We start from the raw sequence: 24,789 nt of genomic DNA, 5'->3' as shown, positions 1-24,789 counted from the left end.
ACAACACACGATGGAGAAAAGAAAGCCTCTTCAATAAATGGTGCTGGGAAAACTGGAAAGCCACATGCAAAAGAATGAAACTGGACTACAGTCTCTCCCCCTGTACAAAAATTAACTCAAAATGGATCAAAGATCTAAACATAAGACCTGAAACAATTAAGTACATAGAAGAAGACATAGGTACTCAACTCAGGGACCTGGGTTTTAAAGAGCATTTTATGAATTTGACTCTAATGGCAAGAGAAGTGAAGGAAAAAATTAATGAATGGGACTACATCAGACTAAGAAGTTTTTGCTCAGCAAGAGAAACTGATAACAAAATAAACAGAAAGTCAACTAAATGGGAAATGATTTTTTCAAACGACAGCTCAGATAAGGGCCTAATATCCAAAATATACAAAGAACTCATAAAACTCAACAACAAACAAACAAACAATCCAATAAAAAAATGGGAAGAGGATATGAATAGACACTTCTCCCAGGAAGAAATACAAATGGCCAACAGATATATGAAAAGATGCTCATCTTCTTTAGCTATTAGAGAAATGCAAATCAAAACGGCAATGAGATACCACCTCACACCTGTTCGATTAGCTGTTATTAGCAAGTCAGGTAACAGCAAATGTTGGAGAGGCTGTGGAGAAAAAGGAACCCTCATACACTGTTGGTGGGAATGTAAAGTAGTACAACCATTATGGAAGAAAGTATGGTGGTTCCTCAAAAAACTGAAAATAGGACTACCTTATGACCCAGCAATCCCTCTACTGGGTATATATCCCCAAAACTCAGAAACATTGATACATAAAGACACATGCAGCCCCATGTTTATTGCAGCATTGTTCACAGTGGCCAGGACATGGAAACAACCAAAAAGCCCATCAATAGATGACTGGATAAAGAAGATGTGGCACATATACACTATGGAATACTACTCAGCCATAAGAAATGATGACATCGGAACATTTACAGCAAAATGGTGGGATCTTGATAACATGATACGAAGCGAAATAAGTAAATCAGAAAAAAACAGGAACTGTATTATTCCATACGTAGGTGGGACATAATAGTGAAACTAAGAGACATTTATAAGAGTGTGGTGGTTACGGGGGGGAGGGGGGAATGGGAGAGGGATAGGGGGTGGGGAGGGGCACAAAGAAAACAAGATAGAAGGTGACAGAGGACAATCTGACTTTGGGTGGTGGGTATGCAACATAATTGAACGACAAGATAACCTGGACTTGTTATCTTTGAATATATGTATCCTGATTTATTGATGTCACCCCATTAAAAAAATAAAATTATATAAAAAAAAAAAAAAAAAAAAGACAAATGACCTTTGTAAAAATAAAACTGTAGTTTTAATTTTGTGACTATCATTATTTATACATGTATGGGAAACTCTGTGTCTTTCAATTACATACCTACAGACACCTAGCAAAACCAGTAACATTTTTATTTGTAAAATTTAAATGTTGAATAAAGTGAATAAAAGTAATCCCTTTTCATGGAGATTTTATATATTGAAGAATTCTATAATAGGTCTCAATCAAGGCTTAAAAACAAAAGCATTGGCCTGGCCTGTTAGCTCAGTGGTAGAGCACCTGCCTGGTGTGTGGATGTCCCAGGTTCTATTCCCAGTCAGGGCACACAAGAGAAGCGCCCATCTGCTTCTTCCTTCTCCACCCACTCCCACTGCGCTTTTCTCCTCCTTCTCTTTCTCTCTCTCTCTCTCTCTTTCTCTCTCTCCCTCTCCTGCAGCCATGGCTCGATTGGAGCGAGTGCGCCCTGGGCGCTGAAGATGGCTTCACAACCTCCACCTCAGGCGCTAAAAAGTAGCTCCGGTTGCAACGAAGCAAGAGCTCCAGATGGGCATAATATCCCCCCTAGGGAACTTGCTGGGAGTGCATGCAGGAGTCTGTCTCCACCTACCCACCTCTCACTAAAATAAAAATAAATATTTTAATTTAAAAAAAAAAAGTACCAAGTTAGGAAAAATAATAGCATTAAAAAGAGACCTCAACCTCCAAATAAAGTTCACAAATTAGAAACCTGAATTGAATTTAGTGTCTTTTTTTTTTTTGAAAAGTCACTTATTTGACTTACAGTTATAAGTCCACGTGTTCTAAAAAATCCCAGACATGGTTTATTGTATACTTGGATAATATTAATAAACTTAAATCTTACCTGACATTTGTTGCAGCATAAACCATCAGCACATTGTGATCCAGGTTTCAACACACAAAGTTGAGGATCACAACAGCTAGAAGGTCCACATTGCTATGATGAGTGGAATGCAAATAAAAATACATTATAACATAATATGATCTTCAGTAGAAGCTATGTTTAATGAGTTTTTGAGTTTTGGAAAAAATATAAATGCTGTTGACATTTATAGATTTTTGTACAAAGAACAATTAAAACACTAAGGTATTTTTCAGATCAAAACACAGAAACTAGTAGTACTCCACTAACTCTTCATCAACTCAAATACTGGGTAAAATATATGGAACAAACTTTTTCAGAAACTAGATAATAGTAACAGAATAGATTAACATTATCAGTGCCTAGAAAGTGGAAGAAAAAGGGAGCTATTGATCAAAAATACAAACTTTCATTTATAAAATGAATTAGTTCTGAGAAACTAATGTACAGCATGTTGACTCCAGTTAACTATAATGGATTATATACTTGAAATTTGATAAGAGGACAGATGAAGTACTCTCCACACACATAGATACACACACACACAATGATAACTGTGTGATGATGTAAATTGGTTTGATTGTTGCAATCATTTCACAATATACTGGTACACATAGCAAAACACCACACTGTACACCTTAAACATATACAATTCCTATTTGTCAATTATAACTCAATAAACCTGGATGGAAAGCCCACTGCAATGTTAAACAGAACAGTCTCTACGACTGCCCTCTCTTTTTACACCAGTCATCAGTTCAGTGGAGTCTCAAAACCTCCCGCAGGTTTGAAAACTTACTAGAAGAACTCAGAGATCTCACTGAAAGCTGGTATACTCACAGCTATGGTTTATTGTATAAAAAAATACAAATTAAAACTAACCAAGAGAAAAAGCACCTAGGACAGAATCCAAGAGAAGCACTAACATGGCACTCTTATTACCTTCACCCCAAAGAATCATAAACACACTACACTCCAACCATTGATGTGTGACACTTCTTAACTCATTCTGTGGGGCCAGTATTACCTAATACCAAACCCAGTCAAAGACATTACAAGAAAGAAAAATTACAGACCAATCTCTCTCATAAAAAATGCATGTAAAAATATTCAACAAAAAATTATTAAATCAAATGCAACAATGTATTAAAAAATATACACCACAACCAAGTGGGATTTATCACAAGTATGCAAGACTGGTTCATCATTCAAATACCACTTAATATAATCCATTATAATGACAAGCTGAAGTAGAAAAATGATATGGCCATAATAAGTGATATAGAAAAAGCATCTGACAAAATCCAACTCTCACATATATACAAAATGTTAGCAAAACAAGAATTAAAGGAATCTTTCTCAAGCTGATAAATGTTAAAAAAAAAAAAAAAGTCTACAGCTAGCATCATACTTATGGTGAGATAAGTTTTCCCCCTTAAAATCAGAACAAAGCAAAGATGGCCTTTCTCACCACCCTTGTCCAAATCTTAATACAAGAAAATGAAATTTACAAAATACATGTTATAAAGAAGTAAAAACGTTTTGTCCATAGATTATATGGTTGTCTATTCAAAGAACATTCCAAATAATGGGTCAAATAACAACAGCAAACACAAAATCTTCCTGTGACTAATAAGTGATTATAACAATTTTGCTGGATACCAAGTTAATAACACCAAATTCAACATTTTCATGAATACCAACAATAAAAAAATGAGAATTTGTAATAGAAAACACAATTCTGTTGACATTACTACAAAAACAATGAAGTACTTGAGAACAGTCCTAACAAAATTTTACAGAAGACATATGAGAAAAATTATGAAACTCTGATGTAAGCAATCAAAGAAGGTGTAAGTAAGTAGAAAGATAGTCTATGTTCATGAATTTAAAAAAAAGTAAATATTATTAAGTTGTTAGTTCTTCCCATCCTGATCTAAACATTCAATGTAATTCCAATCAAAATTCCAGCTAGTTGACAAACTGACTCCAAAGTTTATATAAGAGGCAAAAAATTCATAATAGTCTATGTAATACAAATAAAGAAAAAGGAGAAAAAAAGAGGAGGAGAAGAAAGAGGAAAACTGAAGCACTGATAAATCCAACTTCAAAATTATTATAAACTGAAATAATGACCATATAATATTCACAAAAGAATGAACAAGGAGATAATTGAAACAAAACAGAGACCCCAGAAATAGACCTAACAAATTATAAAATACATGACAATGGAGCAAATAAAATTTAATGGAGAATGGATAATCTTTTCATAAATGTTTGCTGTAAAATTGGACATTCACATAGAAAATAATTACTCTAGACACTGACACTACACCTTTGACACACACACACATTCACACAAAGCACCCCTGAAAATGCATCATAAACCTAAATGTAAATGCAAAACTTTGACAATTTAGAAGGGTATATTTAAGAGTGTAGATCTCATGTTAAGTGTTTTTCCACAATAGAAATAAATAAATAGAAATAAAATCGGTCTTGGCCCTGGCCAGTTGGCTCAGTGGTAGAGCGTCGGCCTGGTGTGCAGAGGTCCCGGGTTCGATTCCCGGCCAGGGCACACAGGGGAAGCGCCCATCTGCTTCTCCACCCCTCCCCCTCTCCTTCCTCTCTGTCTCTCTCTTCCCCTCCCGCAGCCGAGGCTCCATTGGAGCAAAGATGGCCCGGGCGCTGAGGATGGCTCCTTGGCCTCTGCCCCAGGTGCTAGAGTGGCTCTGGTTGCGACAGAGCAACGCCCCGGAGGGGCAGAGCATCGCCCCCTGGTGGGCAGAGCGTCGCCCCCTGGTGGGTGTGCCGGGTGGATCCCGGTCGGGCGCATGCGGGAGTCTGTCTGACTGTCTCTCCCCGTTTCTAGCTTCAGAAAAATACAAAAAAAAAAAAAAAAAGAAAAGAAAAGAAAACCGGTCTTAAATTATTTCAGGAAACAGTAAGTAAGGGAGAGTTTTCCAACTCATTTTATGAGTCTAGTCTTACTCTGATGCCAAAACAAGATGCAAATATTACAGGGGAAAAAAACTATACAGGCCATAGCTTCCTCTGAAAGTAAGTGCTATAATCCTGGTGAAATTCAAATCTACCTAACTAGCTAGATAGATAGATCTATGAAAATCCAATTAAAACTTATCTCAGTAAAGCATAATTGGGTTAGCATTCACAGCCAATCAATGAAAATCAATGAATAAAAGAGAAAATACATATGATCAGCTCAATAGACAGAGAGATAAAACATTTCACAAAATTCGATACTAATTCTTGATTCAAAGCCCTCCTCTAACTATTAATAGAAGGGAACTTCCTCAACATGATAAAGGGAATCTGTTTAAAAAATACTTATATCTAACATTATATTTAATAGTGAAAGTCAGAAAGTTTTTTTTCTAAAATTAAAAACAAAGCAAAGATGACCATTCTCAGCACTTTTCATCAAACTAGATCCAAGCTGAACTCAGAAATGTCAATTGTATTTTTTACAGTAGCAATGAACAGTTATTAAATATAATATTAATGCTGTCAAAACCAGTCCACTATAGAAGAACTAAACTAATTAAAGAATTAGACAACATAAAAAATCCAATTAAAATATGTGCAATGGACCTCAGACACTTCTCCAAAAAGAACATATTGATGGTCAATAGACATATGAAAAGATGCTCAGCATCACAAATACTAAGAGGAATGCAAAAACCTCAACGAGATACACCTCACACCTGTCAGAATGACTGTCACCAATAAATCAAAAACAACGTGTTGACAAGGATGTGCAGAAAAGGGAAGTCTCATGCACTGATAATGGGATGCAGATTGGTACAGCCACCATGGAAAACAGTCTAGAGTTTTCTCAAAAAATTAAATATGGAACTGCTTTATGACCCAGTAATTCCATTTCTGGGAATACATCTGAAGAAACTCAAAACACTGGTTTGAAAGAATAAATGCACTTCTATGTCCACTTCAGCACTATTTACAATAGCCAAGATTTGAAAGCAGCCTAAGTGCCCATTAGTAGATGAGTGGATAAAAAGGAGGTGGTACATTTACATAATGGAATACTATGTGACTATAAAAAAAAAGATGAAAATCCTACCCTTTGCAAAAGCATGGTGGACCTGGAGAGTATTATGCTAAGTGAAATAGGCCAGTAAGAGAAAAACAAATACCATATGATTCATTTATATGTGGAATCTAATGAACAAAATAAACTAACATACAAAATAGAAAAAGACTCAGCCACAAAGAGCAGACTGACAGCTTTCAGAAGGGACGGCAGGGGGGGACTGGGTGAATAAAGTAAAGGGATTAAGTAAAAAAAGAAGAAGAAGAAGAAAATCACAGATACAGACAACAATATGATGATTATCAGAGGAAAAGGAGGGTGGGGGACATTTATAAGAGATTAAAGGGGAAAAAATAGTGAACACACAATACAACAATGTTTTATAGAATTCTACACCTGAAATCTATATTTTACTAGCCAATGTCACCCCAATAATATCAACAAAAATTTTTTAAAAATGAAAACCTGGCCCTGGCAGGTTGGCTCAGCGGTGGATGGTCAACCTGATGTGTAGAAGTCCCAGGTTCGATTCCCAGCCAGAGCACACAGGAGAAGTGCCCATCTGCTTCTCCACCCCTCCCCCTCTCCTTCCTCTCTGTCTCTCTCTTCCCCTCCCACAGCCAAGGCCCCATTGGAGCAAAGTTGGCCTGAATGCTGAGGACGGCTCCATGACTTCCACCTTAGGTGCTAGAATGGCTCTAATTGACTGAGCGATGCCTCAGATGGGCAGAGCATTGCACCCATGCTGGGTGGATCCCGGTTGGGAGCATGCAGGAGTCTGTCAGACTGCCTCCCACTTCTAACCGGAAAAATAAAAAAATAAAAAAACCCTAAATTTAACACCATCTGCAAATATTGGCAGAATCAATATTGGTAAGAGGGCAATTCATCTAAAATTGATATATGGATACAACACAATTCCAATCAAAGTCCCTACATCCACATGCTAATTCTCTAACTGTAGTTCTCTAATGGAAATACAAAGGTTCTAGAATAGTAAAACTATCTTAGAAAAGACAAAGTTGGATGATTTACACTATCTGTTTTCAAGATATACTGTAAAAGTACATTAATTAATACAATGTGAAATTGGTATAAGAATGGATATATAAACCAACAGAAATGAATAGAATGATAGACACACGTGGTAATTTATTTTCATAGGATGTTAAGGTAAAACAATGGTGAAAAGATGGTTATTTTAACATATACTGCTAGAAAATAATTATATATGTGTGAAGGATAATGACTGTCGACCCGAATCCTTCAACAAACACAAAAATAACTCAAATGGAACACAGACTAACTTTAAAAGTTTTAATGGTATAACTTCTAGTAGAAAACATAGAGGAAAACATGCAATACTTTGGATAAGCAAAGATTTATTAGGATAGGCAACAAAAAAAAAAAAGATCACAGCAGAAAAAAACTATAAATTGGGCTTTAAAAAATAAACAATGCTGCCTGGCTTATGATGGTGCAGTGGATAGAGCACTGACCTGGGGCACTGAGGTCATCGGTTTAAAACCCTGGGCTTGCCCAGTCAAAGCACATACAACAAGCAAGCAATGAACAACTAAAGTAAAGGAACTATGAGTTGATACTTCGCACTCCCTCCTCCCTCCTCTCTCTCTAAAATCAATAAATAAAATCTAAAAAAATTTTAAAAATCAGCCAAAAATAATAATGCCTGCTATTTAAAGGCTTTGCTAGAAACTATAAGGGTAATCCGTGCTAGAAACAAATATTTGTAATATACATGTCTGACAAAGAACTGGTATCCAGTCTCTACAAAGAACTCTTATAAGTCAATAATAAAAAAGAATAAATAAACAACTTAGTTTTAAAAGCTGGCCAAATACTTGAACAGATTATTCGAACAGCAAATGATCAGTAGGACAAAAGACATGCTCAACATCATTAAGGTCATTAAGATAATACAAATCAAAACCACTGGAATGACCAAAATTTAAAAGCTGCAATATCAATTACGGGTAAAGTTATGGTGGCAAAGTTTCATATTGATATATTGCTGATAGGAGTGAAAAATAATACAACCACTTTGGAAAATAGTTTGAAAGTTTCTTATAAAATACATTTATCATAGGACCCAGAAATTATTTTAGAAATTCAGAATAATGACCCAATACTGTTAACAACTCAAATGTCCATTATCAGGTAATAGGAAACCAGATTGTGGTATATACAAATGATGAAATATAACTCAAAATGAAAAGGAAGAAGCTATTATGACATAAAACAATGTGGGTTAATCTCAAAAACACTGTATTGAAAGGAACAGCCAGACAGAAAGAATATGAGTTGTATCATTTCTTTCACATGACTTTCTTGATCAGGCAAAACTAACATAATTAGAAGTTTCCTGGAGATGAGAAGAGGATGAAATTATTGCAAAGGGGGCATGAGTAGCCTTTTGGGTATAACGAAAAGAATTTATATCTTAATTGCACCAATGCTCATATACATTTGTCAAAACTCATCAATCTATATACCTAAAATGAGTATATTTTATTGTATATAGATTATGACCCAATAAAAGTGATTTGAAAAAGATAAAGAAGAGTTAAAAGAGAAGAATTGCTCTACCCAATGATGAAACACAATACAAAGAAAGCACAGTAATTAAGACAACGTGATATATGGACAAGTACATTCACTCCCATATATGTATCAAATCCTAATAGCATTTCCTTCTATTTATTTTGTAACTATAGAAATCTATAATATCTGCTGTATTGTTGCAAATACATAATTACCTAGAATCATTATATCTTGGACTTTTGCATTCATATTTTCAAGATTACCTTGTGAAAATCATCCAGTATTAACATAGTCCTCCCTCACATTATTACTGGTTTCACTGAGAAATGAGACCCTAAAAAATATGTGGTGGTTCACTGTCTTGTTAAGCTTCAATAAGAATTTTATAAAATGTCCAAATTAAGGTTTGGAAAGATCTTATACTTTTAGTCTGCAACCCAAATCCTCATTTTAGACTTTTATTTTTCCCATTAGCAATAATTTTTTGGAGTATATTTTATATTTGTCCAATACTCTTCAACTTGTAAAACCTAGATAATATATTCTTGTATGTTATTCAATCTTGATTTCACTTACTGCCATATTCTACATGACACTCAGTTATATTTGAGATCTAAAACATTTGTGACAAGAAATTACATAAAACAATACATTAATTCATTAATTTTCCCAGTTATCATACTTACATCTGGCGAACCACAGTCACAAGCTTCAGGGCTCTCCACTTTGCCATTGCCACAGACTGCTGCTGGAACACGTTGCATTTGTGGCTGATTGTGAAGACATTTAGCACCCATATTTGAAATGAAACTTTTGAAGTCACTCAAACTGCAACTGCTAAAAGTCTTCACACCACTGGATTGCCTAAAGATGAATCCACACAATGTTGGTAGCAGTATATTCTTGAAAACACAACTCTGTATTATGTAAGTTAATTTCAAAATATTAAATTTAATAAAAATGATAAATGTTTACAACAAAAGCTTAAGAGACCAAAATCATTCTTGAGGAAGTCATGTAACTTATTCACTAGAATACATGTCTTTATTAAAACAAAATTAAATACAACTCAATAAAAAACTGATTAGAAAGTGAGTAAAGAGCTTAAGCAGATATTTTTCCAAAGAAGACATATAAATAGTTAACAGGTTTATGAAAAAGGTACACAAAATCACTAATTAGGAAAATGCAAATCAAAACCACAATGTGGTATCACCTCACAACTGTTAGAATGGTATTATCAAAAAGTATGAATGTGGAGAAAAGGGAGCCCTTCTGCACTATTGGTAGGAATATAAATTGGTATAGCGGCTATGGAAAATAATATACAGGTTTCTCAGAAAATTAAAAATAGATCCATTTTATTATTCACCAATTCTAACTTTGGAACAATCTACTAGAAATGAAATCAGTATCTTGACAAGATATCTGCCCTCTTGTATTCATTGAAACTCTATTTAGAATAGCCAAGACATGAAAACAACCTAAATATCCATTGATGGATAAAGGATAAAGAAAATTTCACACACAACAACAAAACAACCCACACACACAGAGAGATTATTCATATTTTAAAATCCTGTCATTTGTGAGAATATGAATGAATGTGGAAGACATACTAAGTGAAATAAGCCAGTAACCGAAAGACAAATATTGCATGATCTCACTTACATGTGGAATCTAGTTGTCAAACTCATAGATGCAGAGAGTAAAATGGTAGTTGCCAGGAGGTAAGGACAAGGAAAATTAGGGAAATATTGGTCAAGGGGTACAAAGTTTCAGTTATGCAGAATAAGTTTTGGAAATTTAATATATAGTAATGTTACTGTAGTTAACAATAACTGTATTGTATATTTAAAGTTTGTTAAAAGGACTCCTATTAAATGTTTCTACAACAAAAATTTAAGAGTAGGTTAATTTTATTTTTATATGCAATACAAACTATCTTGAAAATCTTTTTGTGCTTTTGGGTGAGATTTATGCAAATTCTTTTACATAGAGGAAAATGGCTATATATGTGTATGATACCTCTACCAAGGTGAAATAAAACTGAAATAATGACATAAAAAAACCCATATTCTTTTACTGTAAATTCCCATATAAATACCAACAACTGTTCATACATTTCTTCTACTTCCTCCATCTTTCCTTTCCCCTGAGCACTATCAAATTAAGAATCAAGCTCTTTGAAAGTTTAAATCTATTTCAATGTTTTCCAATGTTTATTCACAACTTTGTACTAAATATATAACATGATAGTTAATTTATTAGACTTAACTTACTTTAGGAGAGAATTTTGTCATCTTTATTGCTAGTGTCACATCACCTGCACAGCTCGTAGCAAACATAGAATCAATTGTCTATTGATTCTTCATAATAACAACAGATTTTTATTAAGCAAACCATACTATGCTTAGACCTGAACATTCTCAAAAATCCCAGGGAAACTATATATTAGCCAAAATTTTAAACAATTATGTCCATACGCCAATATAAAAATACTTTCAGAGAATAAATAATTCCAGAGGATGTCACTCTCAATATGTAGTAAAAGTTTGTAAGTCAAGAAAGAAACTGACATTTCTGGAGCATCAATTTATTATTAGGAGATACTTCATATAAGTGATCATTTAATCAACCAGGGAGTTTTGTATTGTCATCAACATTTTATAGAAATTGAGCCAGCATACAAAGAAGCTAAAATCTTCATCAAATTCATATAGTTCATAAATTAGCAGAATCAGTCACACATAGTTAAAGACACAAATTCACATACTTTTACCCAAAAACTCATCTTTGAATATTACATAATTCAAAATATTCACTATTGAATAGTATAGGTATTTTATTCTAAACCAAATCTTTTGATGATTTTACCACCAAAATTGAAAGATGAAAATACAGATCACGTCAGAGTAATGACAGCATGAGAGATACTATTCATTGCTCCCCTTGAAACGTCAACAAATTGAATAGCTATAACCAGTGAAATAACCCCAGCTGATGGCCCTGACAGGTTGGTTTGGTGAACCGAGAGTCAACCCAGCATGCGGAAGTCCTGGGTACCATTCCCAGTCAGGGCACACATGAGAAGCAATCATATGCTTATTTTCCTCTCTCTCTCCCCCTTCTCTCTTTCTTTCTCTTTCACAGGCAGTGGTTTGATTGGTCCAAGTGTTGGCCACAGATGCTGAAGATAGTTGATTCAAGCATTTGCCCCAGACTGGGGTTGCTAGGTGGATCCCAGTCAGGCCACATGCAGGAGTCTGTCTATCTTCACCTCCTAACACTTAAGAAAAAAAAAAGAAACCCCATCTGGGCTTGCAGTCTTACCTATAAAGATCTATGCATGGTATCAACTAACAGTGGGAAGAGTTGACAAGTGGGGAGGGACAGAAGATAAGATGCACTCAAGCTCAGCAACCTGGACTACCTGGGTTTTTATCTGCCAAGGCTCTGGAGAGGAAGCCCAAACTGTCTGGATTTTTGTCTGCGTGGGCTCCACAGAAGGGAGAAGTCTGGAATGACTGGGTCTTCTTTTGCCAGGAGAAGAAGAGATATTGAGGGGCAGAGGGGCAGATACTAAACCAAAGTGGTGGCAGAATGAGGGGTCATGGACAGTGTTCGATGGTGTTGGCAGCCTGCACTCAAGCAGACACAGGGGAAAAAAAAGTATGATCTCCCAGCTTCCAGTCTCCTTCATCTCAAGATGTACAGATAATGGTGGAGACATATCACCCAGCTAGCCCTCCAGAGCAACTATCCCCCAAAGAGCATTGGTGCTCTTTGTCTGGTCCTCTGGTCTGTTGAGACAAGGGGAGAAGTGACTAGAGGCCTAAAATAGCCATTGTTAAAGCCATAAAGCCCACAAAACACACCCCACCTATCACTGGAACTGCAGCCTTGCCTACATCATTGTGACAGCAATATCTCAGTGGACGTCAACCCAGGAATGTCACAGAGCTAAAACTTGTAATACAGTACCATATACTGGAAGAAAACAAAAAAACATTGAAAACTAAAATGTCTTTTTCTTTTGTATTTCATTTTTTGTTATTTCAATATTTTTTATTTAATTTTTGTGGGTATTTTATTTGTTTTGGATTTTCCTCTTTGTTTTTGTAGTGGTTTTTCTCTTGTTATTCATTATTTTTCATTTTCTATTTTATTGTATTTGTATATTTAATTTTTTAGCTGTTTTTTATTAGATTTCTCAACAATACCACTCTCAAATGTCATCAAGAAAGAAAAAAATGAATACCATGTGTACACAATAAAAAGATGTAGTTCCAAAAGAAAATGAAATATCTTTAGAAAGCAATCTCAATCACATGGAAACCTTGGAATTACAACACAATAGAGAATTCAAAATTGAAGTTCTGAAAACACTCAGATGTGAACAAACCATGATAAGAAATTTAATGAGGTTAGAAAACAAATTCATGAACAAAATGAGTACTCCACCAAGAAGACTGAAACTTTAAAAACAGAAATGAAAAACTCGATACATGAATTGAAAAATGAGGTAAAAAGTTTAGCTAATAGAATAGGCCAGATAGAGGAGAGAATCAATGACATCAAAAACAGGAAACTAGAGATGCTACAGAAAGAGGAAGAAAGAGACTCACAAATTGAAAAATTTTAGAGCTCTACAAAAATTATCAGATTCCATCATAAAGAACAATATAAGAATAGTGGGTATATCAGAAGAAAAGAAGGAGAGGGGAATGGAAAGCTTATTCAAACAAATAATTGGTAAGAACCTCCCAAGCCTATGGAAATATTAGATCCTCAATTCCAAGAAGCAAACAGAAGGCCAAGTTACCTCAATCCAAAAAGACCTTCTTCAAGGTATATCATAATAAAATTGTCAAAAATAAATGACAAAGCCTGACCAGGCGGTGGTGCAGTGGATAGAGCATCGGACTGGGATGCGGAAGGACCCAGGTTCGAGACCCCGAGGTCACCAGCTTGAGCGCAGGCTCATCTGGTTTGAGCAAAAAGCTCACCAGCTTGGACCCAAGGTCGCTGGCTCGAGCAAGGGGTTACTCAGTCTGCTGAAGGCCCACGGTCAAGGCATATATGAGAAAGCAATCAATGAACAACTAAGATGTCGCAACGAAAAACTAATGATTGATGCTTCTCATCTCTCTCCGTTCTTGTCTGTCTGTCCCTGTCTATCCCTCTCTCTGACTCTCTCTCTCTGTCTCTGTAAAAAAAATAAATGAGTAAAATTTAAAAAAAAATAAATGACAAAGAAAAAATACTAAAGGCAGTTAGATAAACAGAATACTCAAGGCAGAGCATAGCATATAAAGGAAGGCCTATTGGGTCATACTTCTGAGCAGAAACTATAAGCCAGAAGAGAGTGGACCCAAATATTCAAAGTACTAAAAGAGAGGAATTACTAGCCAAGAATACTACATCCATCAAAGTTATCCTTCAAATATCAAATAGAAATATAAATTTTTCTGAACATACAAAAGCTGAGGAAATTTATCACCAGGAAACCCCCACTGGGCTCTGACTGGTTAGCTCAGTAAGTTGAGAGTGTCATCCCAAATTAACAAGGTTGCTGGTTTAATCCCCACTCAGGGCAAACATGGGAACCAGCCAGTGAATGCACAACTGAGTAGAACAACAAATTAATTCTTCCATTCACCCTCCTCTTTATCTCCCTTCCTGTCTCTATCTCTCTGAAACAATAAATCAAAAGAAATTAAGACCTGACCAGAGAGCTCAGTCAGTTGGAGCATCATCCTGTAGCTCAGAGGTTGCTGGTTCAATTTCCTAGCCAGGGCACATAGTAGCTCAATGTTCCTGTCTTTCTCTCCCTTCCAAGAAAAAAGAGAGAGAGAGAGAGAGAGAGGGAGGGAGGGAGGGAGGGAGGGAAGGAAGGAAGGAAGGAAGGAAGGAAGGAAGGAAGGAAGGAAGGAAGGAAGGAAGGAAGGAAGGAAGGAAGGAAGGACTGGAGTAAAGAAAGAGAAAGAAAGAAGAAAGAAAGAGAAAGAAAGAAAGAAAGAAAGAAAGAAAGAAAGAAAGAAAGAAAGAAAGAAAGAAAGAATAACCACCCTCCCTTTGCAGGAAATACTCAAGGGGGTTATTCTACCAAATACAAAGAACACAAAACTACAAGTAAAAGCTCCACCAAGGTTACAATAAAAACAAGGTTAATCTGTGACAACAATAGCATAAAAGAGGAGAGGATATAAGTCTGCAATAGAAAAGGAGGAAGGAATACAGAAGCACTCATAAGACAAAGGACTCTTGTATATATAAAATTTTTTCTCTTAATAACCTAAGGGTAACCAGCTATGAAAAAAATATATAAAACACATATCTTTAAAAAAGAAGAAACAGGGGAAAGAAATATGGAATACCACCAAACAAGGACAACTGGCAAAAATACAAAAGAACCAAACAAGATACAGAGCTACCAGAAAACAAAACAAAGAAATGTCTATAGGAAATCCTCATGTGTCAATAATAACCTAAATGTAAGTGGACTGACCCACCAATAAAGAGGCACAGAGTAGCAGATGGGATTCAAAAGCAAAACCTAACCACATGCTGACTTCAAGAGACACATCTAAGCTGCAAGGACAAATGTTGACTCAAAGTGAAAGGTTGGAAAATGATTCTCCAAGCAAATAATACACAAAGAAAAACAGGTGTAGTCATACTAATATCTGACAATGCTGACTTCAAGACAACAAAGGTAACAAGGGACAAAGACGGACATTTTGTAATAATAAAGAGGACACTATATCAAAAAGATATAACACTTCTTAATATATATGCACCAAATCAGGGAGCACCAAAATATATAATATATCTACTACCTAAAAATAAAAAACAGACAAAAACACAATCATACTTGGAGATTTCAACACACCATTGACCATTGACAACTTTAGATAGAATCTATCTGAGAGATCATCCAAACAGAAAATCAATGAAGAAATATCAGTCTTGGATTCCAAGATGGCAACAGAGTAGGCAGATGTTTCAACTGCCGCCTCCCAGAACCAAACAGGAGTTATAACTAAATTTAAGAAAAGTCATTCTGGAAAACTACTTAGGACTAAATGAAGGGGAGTCCGTAATCAAGAAGTCACAAAAGCCACATAAAGACTGGTAGGAAAGGTGGAGATGCTAAAAAGTCTGCCCCGCTCCCAGGAGTAAGCTGTAGCAGAGGGTCCAGAGAACTCTCACTGTGGGGAGGTTTGCCCTGAGAGGTGAGGGTCCTAAGTCCCAAGCTGGGTGACCCAGCCTAGAGCACCAGAGCCTAGAGGAGGTGCCCACATAGCATTTGCCAATAAAAAGAGGTAAGGTTTCTGCTGGGCAGATAAAATATATTATGCTCACTTTGTTAAAGATGGCGCTGCCCACATGGAACCCTGTCACCCAGGTGATTGCTTGGGATGGGCATGATTATGTTAATATGTGTTGGGGGAGGGCTTTTATGCCAAAAAGTTTTAAAAGGAAGAGAGATCATGTTGTTGCAAGGGAAGAGTGATGATATTATAGGAGGGAGAAGAGTGATTGCATTCTAGGAGGAGGGCAGAGAGCAAGGAGTAGAGCACAGTAAGGCCATATGGAGGAGAGGAGAAGCAGTCAAGATGGCAGAATGCTGAAGGAGAAGCCAGTTTGTGCAGTTTGTGCACAGAGAAGGAGATGGGGAACAGAGGTGAATAAAGCTAGTGAGCTAAAAACCTTTGATTCTAGGAAACTCGGATAAGTCAGTAGTTTTGTGAGCACTGAATGAGTGGGTTTTGGAGCCCAGAGTGTGTTTTTACTTGCCTGCTGGGTGTAAGCTAGGATTAAAGCTAATGGCCTACCAGTTTTGGGCTCCATTATTTCATTACCATCTGTCCAAATCTAATGCGAACCTGCATGGGCCAGGCGGCTGTGATGGTGGCCTTGGCTTCTGGCAATACAGTTTCTGTCTACAAAAAAGAGACAGGAGTTCTCAGACATGCAGACACTGTGTTAAAGGGCCCACACAGAAAATCTCACTCATAGCCACTTATCCTGGGCTCTAGCGGACGTAGGGCTGAGAGGTCTAGTCACATGAGGAAGTGTCAAATTGGTGGCCCCAGAGCCAACCCTGTGTGGAGTCATTCTCCAATACTGTAGTCACCATCTTTCTTGAGTGGAGCAGTTCCTTCTGTGCGGCATCAGCCTGAGGGAGGGCAGCTGCCCCACCCTCAGGAATTTCTCTTGCCCCACCCTATGAAGAATGAGCCATTCTGAGATGTCAGCCAGGAACAGGATGTGACATGGTTTAGCTGTCTGGCGTGGAGATGAAAGCTTCCCCCACACTCCCCCAAGAATATGACTGGTGCTTCAATAGAAACTGTTTGGACTGTGTACAGACCAAACCGCTGGGTTTCAGAGCCACAACCACCATACTCCTACTGAGGTCTGTGAAAAAAAAATTAGGACAGATCAAAATATTTGGGCCTAGGAGTGGGAACCACATCTGCCACCTTTCCAGGCTCTAGACTCCACCAGAGGTTTTTTATCAGTAGCCAACCAAAACAAGCAGCCAGCAGCAGGAGGCATATCTCAGGGCACCTTGGGCCTCTGGCTGCCTTGACCACAGGCACGGGGCTGGTAAAAGCCAGTGTAGGTGTGCAGCTTGATCTTCCATGTGCACCTGGGTCCAACAGAGGCAGCCACAAAATCTGGTTTGATTATAGCTCCATAAACATTTCTGAGGGCCAATCACAGCAGTGTCTTACACTGGTCTGCATCAGGTTTCCTCCTAAGAGGCCCAGAACCAAGACAGTCAGTGGCCAGCTACAGACTACATCAGAGCAGCATATCCAAAGGGAGAGCGTGTCAGGCACCAAACCCAGCTGACGTGAGTTCCACCTTCTGTGATCAACACCTGCATACAGTATTCCAAAAAATTCAAGGGGAGGGAAGACTTCCAAGCTCATTTTATAAGGCAACCATTATCTTAATTTTAAAACCAAGTAAAACACCACAAAGAGAAAAAAAAATTCATCAGGCCAATATCCTGATGAACATAGATGCTAAAATTCTCAATAAAATATTACCAAACTGGGTCCAGCAACATATTAAAAAGATCATATATCACAATGAAGTGGGATTCATTCCAGGAATACAAGTATAGTTCAACATACATAAATCAATCAATCTAATACACCACATCACAAAAGAAAAAAAAAATCATAGATGTAGAAAAAGCATTCAATAAGATACAACACCCATTTATGTAAAAAAAAAAAAAAACACTCAATAAAATGGGTATAGATGGAAAGTATCTCAACATAATAAAGGCCATATATGATGAACCAACAGCCAACATCATACTCAATGGAAAAAATTTAAAAACAATTCCCTTAAGATCAGGAACAAGACAGGGGTACCCCCTTTTACCACTCTTATTCAACATAGTACTGGGATTCCTAGCCATAGCAATCAGACAAGAGGAAATAAAAGACATCTAACTTAGAAAAAAAGAAGTAAAACTGTCATTATTTGCTGATGACATTATACAGTGCATAGAAAACCTTAATGTCTTAGCCAAAAAATTACTAGACTTAATAAATGAATTCGGCAAGGTGGCAGGATATAAAATTAATATTCAAAAATCAGTGGCATCTTCATCTTCCAATAATAAACTGTCAGGAAGAGAAATTAAGGAAACAATCTTATTCACTATTGCAACAAAAAATAAATAATAAATAAAGTACCTAGAAATAAATTTAACCAAAGAGGTAAAAGATTTGAACCTGGAAAATTATAAGGCGTTGAAAAAAGAAATCAAGGAAGATACAAACAAGTGGAAGCATACACTGTGTTCATGGATAGGAAGAAGTAATACCATTAAAATGTCTATACCACCAAAAGCAATCTACACAGTCAATGCAATTTTATTAAAATAGCAATGGCATACTTCACAGATATAGAACAAATATTCCAAAAATTAATTTATATGGAACCAAAAAAGAACCCAAATAGCCTCAGCAATCTTGAAAATGAAGAACAAAGTGGGAAGGTAGCACACTTCTTACTATCAAGCTATACAGCAAGGCCATTGTAATCAAAACAGCCTGGTACTGGCATAAAAACAGGGGTACAGATCCATGGAACAGAACAGAGAACCGAGAAATAAACCCATGCCTTTATAGTCAATTAATATTTGACAATGGAATAAGACAGTCTCTTTTATAAATGCTGTTGGGAAAATTAGACAAGTATGTGCAAAACAAACAAAACTAAGGAGATAAGACATACAATGGGGTAGAAGAGTCTATTCAATAAACAGTGATGTGAAAATTGGACCAGTTATGTGCAAAACAAATAAAATTAAGTCACCTTCTTACACTATATACAAAAATAAACTGAAAATGAATTAAACACTTAAATGTACGACTTAAAACCATAACACTTCTAGATGAAAACATAGGCAGTGAAATCTCTGACATTTCTCTTAGCAATATTTTTTCTGATATTCCCCTCAGACATGGGAAACAAAGGAAAAAATAAACAAATTAGACCACATCAAACAAAAAAGTAAAGTATCAACTCAATTAAAAGACAACCTACTGAATAAGAGAACATATTTGCCAATGATATATCTGATTAGAAGTTAATACCCACCTGACCTGTGGTGGCGCAGTGGATAAAGCATCGACCTGGAAATGCTGAGGTCGCCGGTTCGAAACCCTGGGTTTGCCTGGTCAAGGCACATATAGGAGTTGATGCTTCCAGCTCCTCCCCCCTTCTCTCTCTCTCTCTCTCTCTCTCTCTCTCTCTCTGTCTCTCCCTCTCCTCTCTAAAATAAATAAATAAATAAATAAATAAATAAATAAATAAATAAATAAATAAAACTAAAAAAAAAAATAGAAAAAAAAAGAAGTTAATACCCAAAATTTATAAAGAACACATACTACTCAACACCAAAAGCACAAACAATTCCATCAAAAAAAACTGTGGAGAGGACCAGAACAGATATTTCTCCAAACAGGACATAGAGATGGTCAACAGATATATGAAAAGTTGTTCAGCATCTCTAATACTCAACTTAGATGCTAAAATGCACAGTAGAAACATAATGAGATATTACCTCACACTTGTTATAATGGCTATCATCAATAAATCAACAAGCAAATGTTTGGTGAAAAGGCAAGGATGTGGTGAAAAGGGAACCTTTCTACATTGTAGGAATGCAGAATGGTGCTGCCACTATGAAAACAAATATGGAGGATCCTCAAAAAGTTAGAAATGAAACTGCCTTGTTATCCAGCAATTCCATTTCTGGAAATATTTCCAAAAAGACACACTATATATAAAGAATATATGTTTCCTTATGTTCATTGCAGCATTATTTACAATACCAAAATATGAAAGCAACCCAAGTGCCTATCAATAGGCAAGTGGATAAAAGACAGTAATATATAGTATAGTGGAATATTATTTGGCCATAAAAATAAATGCAGTCTTCCTATTTGTGACAGCATGATAGACCTACAGGGTATCACACTAAGTGAAGTCAATCAGAGAAAGAAAAATACCATATGACTTCCCTTATATGTGGAATCTAAAGAACAAAATAAATTAACAAACAAAATTGAAACAGACTCAAAGACACAGAGAACAGACTGATGGTTGAAAGAAGAGAAGAGGGCTGGATACAAGGTAAAAAAAAAAAGGTAAAAGGATTAAGAAGTACAAATTGGTAGTCACAAAACAGTCTTAGAAATGTACAGTTCATACATGATTCCATACATTGGTGGAACATAAAAATGAGACTAAGAGACATGGACAAGTGTGTGGTGGTTACCAGGGATGGGGGGAGGGAGGACAGGGGGAGAGTTAGGGGGAGGGGGAGGGGCACAGAGAACTAGATAGAGGGTGGCGAAGGACAATCTGACTTTGGGCGAGGGGTATGCAACATAATTTAATGACAAGGTAACCTAGACATGTTTTCTTTGAATATATGTACCCTGATTTATTAATGTCATCCCATTACCATTAATAAAAATTTATTTAAAAAAAAAAAAAAAAAAAAAAAGAAATGTACAGTTCAACATAGGGAATATATTTAATAATACTGTAATAACGATGTATGGTGCCAAATGGGTACTAGAAATATCAGGAAACACTTGGTAAAATATGATTGTTTAACCATTATAATGTATACTTAAAACTAATACAAAATAATATTGAACATAAACTGTAATTGAAAAATAAAACATATAGTTCTTTTAGAAAAACATAAAACAAAGATATTCCCTCTTTTTCAATCAAATTTCTACAGCTTAGTGAAATTGGTTTTAGCAAGTAATTAAGAGAAAGTAATATGCATACAATAATTCAATTTCTTTGAATAATTAATGACTCAGATTTATATATGTATAAAATGTTTTTTATATGTAATTCATTTAGAACCCATTTGTGATATAAAATGTGTTTATATATAAATACATATGCTTGAATTTGAACTATGTTTAGAATGCAAGAGTTGGCCTTTAGGTGGTGCTTTGAAGAAACTATGGAAAGAACATATTTTCAAAAATGAATAACATTTTCACATTTGACTTTTGATCATTCTTCAGTTATGAGTAGGTCTTAGCTTAGCATAAGCCCTTCCACTAATTAAAAAAAAACTGTAGAATACCAATGACACCCGCTGTAGTCCTTGATTGATAAACTATTTGGGGAACACTGGCAAATTTAGAAATCACTGTAAATAATCCATCCATACTTATGTAATTTTACAGTTTAGAAAACACTTTCACATTTTATTTTTTTATTTTATTCTTGCATCCCTCTGTGAAATAAGAGAATATACATAATCATTTTCATTTTAAAGATTAGCAAGATAAATAAACATAAATAAGGTGAGATAATTTGTCCAAACTGATATAAATATCATATATTTTATATGAACCTCCAACTAGAAGTTATTCTATGTCTTTTCACAACATTAATCTACTCTAAAAGTAAAACCAAAAATTCTGTCTAAAAATAAAGGCTACCTGTTTGGACTGTTAACATATTGCTAAAGATCCTAACTATGGGCTTTCATAAAACACACAGCCTAAGGAGAAAGCCTCTGCTAATGTATCTTGCAATTTGGATTTGTTATCATTGACTATTCTTTTTTTAATTTTTATTAATTTTTAATTTATTGTGTTTACATGGATTCAAGTGTCCCACTGAACATAACTCCCTCATCCCCCATAGTATTTCATTGTGTATATGTACTGCTTTTTAATCCACTCATCTGCTGATGGACACTTGGGCGGATGATCTTTGCTATTGTGAACAATGCTGCATAAACATGGGGGTGCCTTTCTCCTTTTGGAACAGTGCTATAGTGTTCTTAGGGTATATTCCTAAAAGTGGAATAGCTGGGTCAAAAGGCAGTTCCATTTTTAATTTTTTGAGGAAATCCCATACAGTTCTTCACAGTGGCTGCAGAAGTCTGCATTCCCATCAGCAGTGCAGGAGGGTTCCCTTTTCTCCACACCCTCACCAGCACTTATTATGTGTTGTTTTGTTAATGAGGGCCATTCTGACAAACAAATGGCCAATAGGCGTGTGAAAAAATGTTCAATGTCACTAATCATCATAGAAACGCAAATTAAAACCACAATGAGATACCACCTCACACCTGTCCTTGACTATTCTTTTTTTTTTTTTTTTTTTGTATTTTTCTGAAGCTGGAAATGGGGAGAGACAGTCAGACAGACTCCCGCATGCGCCCCACCGGGATACACCCGGCACGCCCACCAGGGGCGAAGCTCTGCCCACCAGGGGGCGATGCTCTGCCCCTCCGGGGTGTCTCTCTGCTGCGACCAGAGCCACTCTAGCGCCTGGGGCAGAGGCCAAGGAGCCATCCCCAGCGCCCGGGCCATCTTTGCTCCAATGGAGCCTTGGCTGCGGGAGGGGAAGAGAGAAACAGAGACGAAGGAGGGGGGAGTGGAGAAGCAAATGGGCGCTTCTCCTATGTGCCCTGGCCGGGAATCGAACCCGGGTCCCCCGCACGCCAGGCCGATGCTCTACCGTTGAGCCAACCAGCCAGGGCCTCCTTGACTATTCTTAATGGAACATCTCCCTCCATACTCCTCTTACACTGAAAACTTCATGTTTATATTTTATAGTACTTGATCCATTTATAGCTAATGTGTGATATAGATAAATACTATATTTGTGCTTCAAATATTTGAAACAAAATAAACAATCAATAAATAAATCTTATTATTTAAAAACTTACATAGCTTTTGGATTCATTATACAGATGGCTCCTGAACACTGACATTTCTTTGGGTCATCATAGGATATTCCCAGACTGAGTCCCAGCATCTGGGTGACAATTACTGAAAATGCCTCCAAAGTTATCCCCTGAGGATACTACATTAACAACAAAGAAAATTCAAACAAAAGACAATTCACTGAAGGATGTTAAAAATAATATTTTTCTTATTCTGAATATTTTACTAGTCTATCAAATACTTAAGAATAGGTAAATACAGATCCTTGCACAGGTGAGAAGCTGAAGCTCTTCTTATAAAATGTTATTGAGATATAAGCATATTGAGTCTATGTCAAGCTTGCCCAAGATGTAACATTTGAATAACATAATAAGTAGCTACCATAAATATAGAAAAGAACCGTTTTTGCATTAGACTTTACATTAGTATTTTGGCTATATGAACCATGATCTTCATTTTACCTAATTTCTTACTCAGCTTTCATATACACTTAGAATAATCCACATGATATTCTGACTCCCGGCTCAAAAAGTATCCCCATAACAAAATACTGAGTTTAAGTGTGCTGTTTTCTTCCTGCTAATATTCTCAATAACACAGAAACTGGTATCGAGAAACCACATTCTTGGATTAGGCTTCTCATATATTTAACAAGTGCACAAATAATTTCCCTGCCAAAGAGAATGAGACACTTAGTTTTCTCCATCTTTTTTATGGTATCATTTCTGGTGGATGGATGTAAGGTAGTATTTCATTAAGTTTTTTTTTTGTTTTTTTTTTATTTAAGTAAGAGGAGGGGAGATAGAGACAGGCTCCCATATGCACCCTGACTGTATTTACCTGGCAACCCCCCATCTGAGACCAATGCTCTGCCCATCTGGAGCCATGCTATCAACCAAGCTATTTTGCTTTATAATACTGTCTGCCAGTTCAGAATCTTAGGCACTGCCTCTAATAATGTTTTATTTTCTCTGTAGAGGGTCTTATACATCTTTTTGCTGGCTTTTTATTCCTTAATATTTCTTGATTTTTATGCAATTTTTAAAGTTTTGTTTGTTGCCAGTACATAGAAATATAATTCACTTTGTTTTGTTGTTTAACTCTATTTTTACTCCTCTGACCCATATATTATAACATGTATAATTTAATGTAATGTTAGATGCAGCTATAAACAAGATTATAAAATCTTAGTGGTTTAATATAACCACAAAAAGCCCAGTGTAGATGTTCCTGGTTGTGAGTAGCCTTACATATGTTTATGTTGAAATAATTGCATATTGTGCTCCTGCACTTATTTATAAATCTCCATTAAACTCACTAAGGGAAAGGATCACACAAGTTTAAACTGCTCCAACCAAGAAGTGACACACATTACTCCTATTCATATTGCATGGCTCCATCTAGATATAAGAAGGTCTGAGCTATGTGCTCCGCAAATGGGCACATGCTTCCCAGCCACAGCTGTAGATTATCCCATCAGACAACCACCTATGACATATTATTGTCCTTTATTTTAATCTTGCATCTATTTTATTCTCACCAGACACAACTATTATTGATTCATGCAGGCCATATTCAAACAATTCTTTTTATTATTATTATTATTATTATTATTATTATTATTATTCATTCCCTCGAACTCTCAGATTTTCCATTTGGGCTCACTTTCCTTTTTTATGAAGTATATTATTTATT

General features: G+C 36.1%; 1 protein-coding gene across 1 annotated transcript in view; it reads right to left on the bottom strand.

Moving 5' to 3' along the window:
* The window catches only part of ADAM32 (ADAM metallopeptidase domain 32), a 104,367-nt gene that overhangs the window by 35,039 nt on the left and 44,539 nt on the right, over nt 1-24,789 (bottom strand). Inside the window, exons 13-15 of the mRNA XM_066383595.1 lie at nt 23,097-23,233; nt 9,523-9,700; nt 2,185-2,277 (exon numbers count right to left, since the gene is read on the bottom strand). Of these exons, the coding sequence (XP_066239692.1) occupies nt 2,185-2,277; nt 9,523-9,700; nt 23,097-23,233 (408 nt within the window). The remainder of the gene's footprint in view (nt 1-2,184; nt 2,278-9,522; nt 9,701-23,096; nt 23,234-24,789) is intronic.

Source organism: Saccopteryx leptura, chromosome 4 (assembly GCF_036850995.1).
Source record: "Saccopteryx leptura isolate mSacLep1 chromosome 4, mSacLep1_pri_phased_curated, whole genome shotgun sequence".
NCBI classification, from domain to species: Eukaryota; Metazoa; Chordata; class Mammalia; order Chiroptera; family Emballonuridae; genus Saccopteryx; species Saccopteryx leptura.
This window is presented reverse-complemented; position numbering and strand designations above follow the sequence as displayed.